The 8,597-nt window shown below is 52.1% G+C and overlaps 1 protein-coding gene across 1 annotated transcript; it reads right to left on the bottom strand.

The window, feature by feature from the left end:
- Positions 1-2,412: 2,412 nt before the first annotated feature.
- On the bottom strand, positions 2,413-4,164 carry LOC120707081 (3-ketoacyl-CoA synthase 5-like). The gene has a single exon (XM_039991859.1). The coding sequence runs from the start codon at positions 4,052-4,054 to the stop codon at positions 2,564-2,566; it is 1,491 nt and encodes a 496-aa protein (XP_039847793.1). The 5' UTR covers positions 4,055-4,164; the 3' UTR covers positions 2,413-2,563.
- Positions 4,165-8,597: the final 4,433 nt, after the last annotated feature.

Here is an 8,597-nt window from a genome sequence, read left to right as displayed (position 1 = left end):
TTACGGCAAGAATCCAAACGGTAGCCACAATTAAATTTGCTATAGCTAGAATTAGGCAAGGCTACTAACCAAACGGCTTTATATATATAGCCACAGTATTAGGCATGCCAAGTTCGTCATACACTTGTGGCAACCTAACATGCCCGTGAAACAATATGCCGGTTCCTCCATACTGCAACCACTGCAGAAATAGCAATTATTTGTCCGGAGTAGTAAAGAGACACAGATCAGAAAGCATAGACGTACATTAATGACCTTGTATCGAAGAGCATAAACAAATGCGCCAGCTGTAATACAGGCGGAGGCAATGTATATTGGGTTATAATAACACTAATTTTGATGTGTTCAATTTTGTATTTAATATATATAGGAAGGAAATGTTGCCTTGCGTGTCGAGGTTTGGTTGCACATTGCTCTTTATCAGACTCTTTATTAAGCTGCATGCACTAGTCAATTGACCCAAAAGCCTAAGCTGATGGGGAAATGCGTACAATTCACTTATACTCCAACACTCCCCCACGTGCAGGCTCCCCCAGGCCTCAAACATGGAATATTGGAGTGAACAACAATTCATTTATTAAATTGTGCCGGTCAGGATTCGAACTCGAGATCTTTAGCCCTGATACCATATAGAAGACTAGGAAATGAGTAACACCTCACACCCCATTGCTTGGGGGCTGACTGAATTATATAGCCCAAGGTGGGCGGACGAGCATCAACGGGTGTTGTTGTCAGGTGACACTCGGCCATACCATCCCGCTGGAGCAGATGTGCCTCTTCACACCCACGGTTAGAAAAAGCTCGACACAGAGCGGAAGCAACAATTAATCAGAACGCCGAAGGCACGACACAATACATCGTGTTGGCTTGTGTCACCTTAACGGTTAGAAGAGAGGTGCGCTGGGTTGAATTTGGGACATAGGTCTTGTTCTCTTGGAGAATTTTTAAACGCTCCCATTCAACCCCCTCTGGTCGCCTGTCCGGTCCTTCACATTGCAGCAAATTCAGTTCAACTCAAGGCTTCCATTTCCATCTCGCCTTCAGAAATGATTTACATATTTGCACTTTGAAAAATAGGTTCCCCCTATTGCGGACTGCATGTCAAGTTGCCACTGGATACCCACTACCCTTACCCAAATCCATACCCGTTGTATTTGGGTAGGGTATGGATTATCCATCTCAACTTGGATATGGGTAGGATATATATGGATAATACCCGTTTTACCCATGTACCTATTAGTTAGTTCTTTTCTATTCTCTTATGTTCCATAGCTTCGCTCTTTGACGTGGGGCCCACGTGTATGTGTAGCTACACTGCTTTGCACAGTTGCTGCCGGTTACACTGAGTCATCTACAATAAATTTCAATCAATTTTGATAAAATTTTATAGTGTGAACACAAGGTTTTATTTTCAGGGTCCGGCTCTTGATGTGGGGCCTACGTGTAGGTCTAGCCACACTGCTTTGCACAGAGTAGCTGTTGATCATACTAAGTCATCTCCAATAAATTTCAGTCAATTTTGATAAAATTTTATTGTGTGAACGCGAGGTTTTATTTTCAGGGTCCGGCTCTTGACGTGGGGCCCACGTGTAGGTCTAGCCACACTGCTTTGCACAGAGTAGCTACCGATTATACTGAGTCATCTCCAACAAATTTCAGTCAATTTTGATAAAATTTTATAGTGTGAACGCGGGGTTTTATTTTTAGGGTCCGGTTCTTGATGTGGGATGCATTTCATACAACTTCACTTGCAGGTCTATTGCCTACCCATTGGGTTATCTATACCCGTTGGGTAATTATCCACTCATTTAAATATGGATTAATTGGGGATGGGTAATATATGGGTATGGGCGTGGATAATCCACCCCCTCCCCAACGGCAACGTGAACTGCATGCACACTTAGTATGTACCTCTATTATCTCTTCGTGCTAAATTAGCACGCAGGGCAGGCAACAATGAGCTAATCGATCTCCAAATAAAATGGTGTACTTACCTGGGCACTATAACTCCGATACACCGTTCTAGAGATCTGCGACTTCAGCGCCTGTGCTAAATGTTTTCTTTATATTGTGATGCAAATCAGGGGATCGAAGTGCCATGCTAAATGTTTCTTTACATATGTAGAAGTGGATCTCGGAGGGGATACGTACTATTGCTTAAATGTTTTCTTTACATTCCTCCACAAAAAGATTGTGTGATTTGGTCGGTTCCTGACTCATGTCTGATGTCTCTGTAACTGTACCAATCTCAATTCAGAACTTCAGATACATAGTATGTAATTTGGTCGGAATTGGGCCCTTTGGCGTTCTCGGCTTATTGGTCAAGTTTTTGGGTTCAATAAATTTTCTTAAAGAATCAGGAGTCAAATTAAAGCTGCACATTGCAGAATCAGGATGCATTTGGAAGCCAAATTAATATGGACTAGCAGTAGAACCATTAACTTCATCGAAAAAAAATATGGAGTAGCAGTGATCCTGCATAGCAAACACATTGTGTGCTAGATGCCTAGACACAAACACATCATCATCTAGCACCTGTTGAATATGGTAGCTAGTCATTTAATTAGATTATTTCGTTTCCCTCTATGACCTTATTAGGGAGCTGTACGGGGTAGCGGTGGATGCAGCTGATCCATGGCCCGTCGGCGTCGGCCGCCGGCTTGATGCACTCCCACGCCGCGCTGCTGCACTCGAACCCCGCGCCGAAGGAGATCATCCACACCCGGTCGCCCTTCTTCATCCGGCCCTTGGCCTCGATGTAGGCCAGCTCGTACAGCACCGAGCTGCTCGACGTGTTGCCGAACCGGTGCAGCGTCATCCGCGACGCCTCCACGTCGTCGTCGGAGAGGCCGAGGCCGCGCTGCACCTCGTCGATCACCGCGCGCCCGCCGGCGTGGATGCAGAAGTGCTCGAACGCCGTGCGGAAGTCCGGGCGGTACAGCCTCACCTTGCCGCTCCCGCGCCGCAGGCTCGTCAGGAGCTTCCGCTTGAGGAGCGAGAGCGCGACGAGGAGCTGCTCCGAGACCGGAAGGACGAGCGGGCCGAAGGCCACGATGTTGCTTTTGAGCGTTTGGCCGGCAGTGGTGACGAGGTCCTTGGAGAGACGGACCCCCATGTTGCCTTCGTCGTCCTCCTCCTGGAACACGCAGCGGTAGCCCGCGTCCAGCGCGGCGGCCACGGTACGGACCGTGCGCACGAGCCGGAACCGGGCGCGTTCTGGGGAGTTGGAGAGGATCATGGCGGCGGCGCCCATGCGGAAGAGGCAGTTGGGCAGCAGCATCTCGCGCTTGCTGCCGACGTAGTACTGCGACGAGAGGATCTCCGTGGACACGACCAGCACGTGCGTGCCCGGCGGCGCCACCTGCAGGAGGTTCTTGGCGAGCTGGAGGGAGATGAGCCCCGCGCTGCACCCCATCCCGGACAGGTTCACGCTCCGCACGTCGGCGCGCAGTTTGTACCTGCTGACGACCATGTCGGCGAACACCGGCGTGGGCGTGAAGATGCTGCAGTTGGCGACGACCACGTCGATGTCCGCGGGCCTCACGGCCGTCCTGGCGAACACGTCGTCGACGGCGGAGAAGATGACCAGCTCGGTCTCGTCCCGGGAGGCCTCGACGCTGCGGTCAGGGGGCACGTAGTGGTAGGCGTACGGCACGCAGGTCTCCTCGCCGATGCCGGACCGCAGGAGCAGGCGCCGTCCCCAGGCGACGTCTTCCTCTTTGGCCAGGTACGGCATGAGGCGCACGTGCTCCAGGCACGTGGCGTACGGCGCCCGGAACCACGGCTTCGGCCGGAAGCAGCCGTACTCGACGAGGTACACGTCCCGTGGCCGGCGCACGCGCCTGAGCTTGACGAGGGCGGCCGCCAGGATCACCGCCGTGAGGACGTGGACTGGCCGCGCCGCTTGCAGCTGGCCGTAAAGGCCATCGAAGCCTGCCGTCCGGAGCACAGTGGCGAGAGAAGCCACCGCGACGACGGCGAGGAAGTTGTTGACGACGAGCTCGTACGACGCCTTGAGGGCCTTGGCCTTGCTAGACGAGGCCAGCGGCGCCATTGTGTACCGTGCTACGCCTACTACTTGTGTGCCAATGAAAACTACTACTTGGGCGGGCGCGTGCGAGAGTGTTGAAGAAATGACGAAGAACAGAACGCTTGTGGGAGTGTCGATTTAAAGGGCGCGAGAGTGATCCACGGCGTTCTCGCTTTGCCGTGTTGTTTGAGAGATGCATGCAATGTGAGGAATGAGCAGTACTCACTCCTGATTTTGATGAGTGAATTGTCAACCGTGCGGTGTGATCATGTGCTTGGTCTTTTTTTGCAGGTACACGGGCGTCGAGTGTCGATGGAAAATTGCCGTGGAGAAGCTCAGGCCGGGCGGCAGCTGTGGCATCCACTCCTGGATCGAGGGCGCAAGCAGCGACGGATGGCGGGTTTCTTGGTTTGCGCCACAAAACCAAGCTGGCGGACGGCGGTTGAAGACGCCAAGTCGTGGAGGCACGGGCGTCGGTCTCGGAACTGGCGGAGGAACAGGCATCGACGGCGTCTAAAGCCTCGCTACGGGCGAGGAGGTGACGGGCGTCGGGCGGCATCTAGGGCCGTCAGAAGGCCAAGGCGGGAACGGCGTGGAGGCAGGAATCTTCCCGCGCGTGGAGTTATGGCGGTTTTCTCAAAACCGGCCACCTACCCGAGTTTCGCGGACCCTCCAACACCGCAGATCGGATCTTCATCGACTTGGCGGCATCGCGGAGAAGACTTCGTTTCGAAGAAAGAACCTCAGCCGTCAGATGAGTTCGTGTACAGGGTTCTGCAGCTCCGACCAGTCTGACCGGTCCCTAGGACCGGTCAGCCCGGTCTGGGCGCGGCTGGGGTGTTTAAGTCCCCTCTCACTTGCCCGTGGGAGTTGAGTCTCTTGAGTCCTTTTGTTTTTTCTCCTTCCCCTTCCTCCTGCTCCAGGTTAGGGCCAAGGTCTCCAACACAAAGGAGGGTTAGGTTATACCTAATCTCTCTAATCAAGAGAGTGGATGATAGGGTTGTAGACTCTAGCCTTGTATAGGTGAATTCCTCTGAGATTCATGAATGAAATCGGTTTAAGATTCACCCTTGTGTGCTGAGTTTTTGTCCTCCCCTTCCTCCCTTGCGTTTTTTGGCTCGAATTCTCCTCTTTTGGTGTGTTTTGTGTTTGAAGGAGACAAGCCCTTGGATTCGTGTTTTGCTGAACTTGTTGTGACGGTTATAATCCATCTAGCCTAGTGCCAAACCCCCTGGAATCGCGTGTTCTCACAAATTGGAGTTTTTCACGTTTTTGAGTAAACCCCAATCCACTTTGATCTTCTCTCGAATTCTCAAGTTTCTTTAATCTTTTTAGAGAGATCTCTTGGGGATATGTTCACAGGACAGTGGTGAAGGTATCCTCCAAGTTTCGTTGGATTTGGACTTTGTTTGCTCAAGATTCAACATTCGAAGCCATGTTCACGGGCTCTCTGGGAGCAACCGGTCGGACCGGTCTCGACCACCGGTATGACCGGTCCGACCGGTTTGACCGGGGTGCTGCACCGGTCTGACCGGTCCCTGGTAGTGAGGTTCGCAGTTTTTTTCGTTCGCTTCCGTGCTTTCTCTCGCTCGTTCCTAGGGTCTATTTGTGTTGGTTTAGCTCTTCCATAGCTATTCCACACTTCACCTAGAACTCTAGGGTTTGGGTGCGCAATTGGTCGATAGGCCGTACTTTTGCTTCGCCGAAAGTTTTAATCGGCTCCCATTCACCCCCCCTCTGGTCGCCTTTTCGGTCCCTCAATTGATATCAGAGCTTGGTTATGGTTTTCATTACCTTAACCGGTTCGAAAACCATTTGGCGACCATGGCGAGTCTTGGTAAGATCCCTGTGTTTACCGGCGAGGACTATGGCTACTGGAAGGTTCACATGCGGGCTTTCTTGCAGAGCTTACGAGCCGAGATTTGGGATATAACCAAGAATCAGGCTTACGAGGAGCTTGCCGTTCGGACCACTCCTCTGCAAGTGACCGAGCACGAGGCTAACGCCAAGGCTGTCAATGCCTTGTTCGCTGGCGTTTCTCGTGCGGAGTTCTCACGCGTCCAGAGTTTTCAGGAAGCCCACAAGGTTTGGACGTGCCTTGAGAACTACCACGAGGGCACACCTCAGGTTAAGGCTAGCCTTTTCGAGACTCACCGGCGTGAATATGAGAACTTCACACAAGGGCCGGGTGAGAGCATTGGCGACATGTTCAGTCGGTTTCAATCGATTGTGAACAAAGTCAGTGCGAACAGATCTGCTGATGCCCTTGACTACACAGAACATGAGAAGGCTCTCAAGTTGCTCTACGCACTTGACCACTCTGTGTGGGATCTCAAGGTGAACACGATCATCGAGTCTGCAGGCTATGAGACTTTGACCGTGAACGAGCTTTTTAGCAAGCTCAAGGCCACTGAGGTGGATAACCAGACACAAGCCAAGCTCAATGGTGCCCCTCCTTCCAAGAGCATCACTCTTGTGACTGGCTCAGGTGGATCGAGCTCTAACGCTAACTCTGCTCTTGGCTCTTCTCTTGCCTCTTTGCCTTCTGTTACAGATGAGCAGTTAGAGACGCTGGGCGATGACGACTTGTGCCTCCTCATCAATAAGTTCCAGCGTGTCTACCACAACAGGCAGAGGACGAAGAACCCCGGGTGCTACCACTGCGGCGATCCGAACCACTTCGTCACCGACTGCCCCAAGAAGTCCGGCGGTGGCCAGAACAACAACTTCGACTACTACCGCCATCGTGACCGCGACGAGGGAGGCTCCAACAAGGAGCGTCGGTGCCACAAGCACCGCAGTCATGACCGGGATAAGAGAGGGCGCTTCGACAAAGAGTCGCTAAAGAAGCGCTTCCAGTACAAGGCCAAGAAGCGGGAGAAGGCTTTCTTGGCGCAGCTCAGCGACCTCGACAAGAGCTCCGACACTGACTGCTCTTCTTCACCTACCTTTAACAACGATGACAAGAAGAAGAAGAAGAAGAAGAAGAAGAAGAAGCGGGACAAGGAAGCCACCGGCTTCATCGGCCTTTGCTTGGCGGCCTGTCGGCGCAAGAGTTTCTGCACCATGGCGGGCGAGGCCAATTGTGCTCGTGCGTCTCCAGGTGGACATGCTACACCGATGCACGACGACTCTTCTCCTAGATCCGAGAGTGATTCAGAGGTAAACTCCACTATCGACCTGCTTGATACTGAGGTTAGGGAGTTGTACGCCGCTCTCGACAATCAGAAAAGACTGCTTAGGGAAGCAGCTAGAGAGCGTAAGAAGCTTAGGACTGAGCTGGCTTGTGCTATAGAGAAATCTGGTGAGGATGAGTGCGCTGGCTGCATATCTCACATGAATGATCTTGTTGCTCTCCATGCCAAGTATGATGAGAACGTTGCGAACTTGGATGTTGCCAAGACTTTGCTTGCTGACGTGTCTCACGAGCTAGCCAAGGCCAAGCATGAGCTTGAATTGGCCAAGGACGCTCCTATTGTTAGTGATGTACTTGAATGTGATGAGTGCTCCATCTTTAAGTCTGATCTAACTTCTTTGCAGTCTAAGATTGCTGCTGTTGTGTGTGAACTAGAAGAGCTTAGGTCTAGGCTTGTTCTGTTTGGTGCTTGTAAGTTTTGTTCCACACTTAGGTCGGAGCTATATGAGAAGAACGCTTTGATTAAGTCTTTGGGGAAGACTAAGGTCGAGGAGTCTAGCCCACCTAATGATTGTCTTGTTTGTCCTGGTCTGATTTGGATGATCTTGTGGTAGAGAAAGCCAACTTGAGAATGAGAACACATATCTCACATGTTGTATGGTAAGATCGGTAAGGCTGCTGGAGTTCCGAGTGCTCTAAACACTGCTAGTACGAGCACGTAGCCTTCGCTTGTTGACCCCGTGGATGGTGTGCTTAAAGAACCATCAAAAGCACCTCCACAGAAGCAGGTTTGGGTTCCAAAGTCCAATGAGCTGAGGAATCCCCTCGATACGCTCCCTGCTGCCGCAGCCCAGGTTGCCCAGAAGAAGGGGGCTGCTCCTCCCCGTCCAAAGGAAAGGCCTCCACCTCCCAAGAAAGAGATGAGGTACCATTGCGAGTACTGTGACAGAGACGGTCACCTGGAGGAGTTTTTCTTCAGGAGGAAGCGGGCTGTGAGGCGTGAGCAGGAGAGACGTAACTCGGACATGTACTCTGTTCGGGTGCATGGTCCTCCTTGGCGTGGTGATAGGCAAGATGCTAGGGCGCACCGTGTAGGTGGAGGACAGAGAGACGGTGGTGCTTACCGTGCTCCAGGGAGTGGTCGCTTTGCCGGTCGTGCTCCTGGTCGTTCTCAGTACGGCTATGGACCACGGGACCGAGGCTTTGGAGGAGGTTACGATGCACCACGCTTTCCTCATGGTGGTGGTCGTCAGCCTCGCGGTAGACGGGACGGGCGATACGTTTTGCCTAATTTTGCTAACCCTTCTGTAGAGCAAATGACTCGACACTGGTTTGCTTCAAACTTTGCTAACCCCAGTGTTGAGACATTTGCTCACCCTTTATTTCACTACTGATGTGCAGGTTGGAGGCTTGGAGAACAGGTGGATCATG

The sequence above is a fragment of the Panicum virgatum genome, chromosome 5K, assembly GCF_016808335.1.
Source record: "Panicum virgatum strain AP13 chromosome 5K, P.virgatum_v5, whole genome shotgun sequence".
NCBI classification, from domain to species: Eukaryota; Viridiplantae; Streptophyta; class Magnoliopsida; order Poales; family Poaceae; genus Panicum; species Panicum virgatum.
Note: the sequence above shows the minus strand (reverse complement) of the source record. Positions and strands in the feature narration are given on the sequence as shown.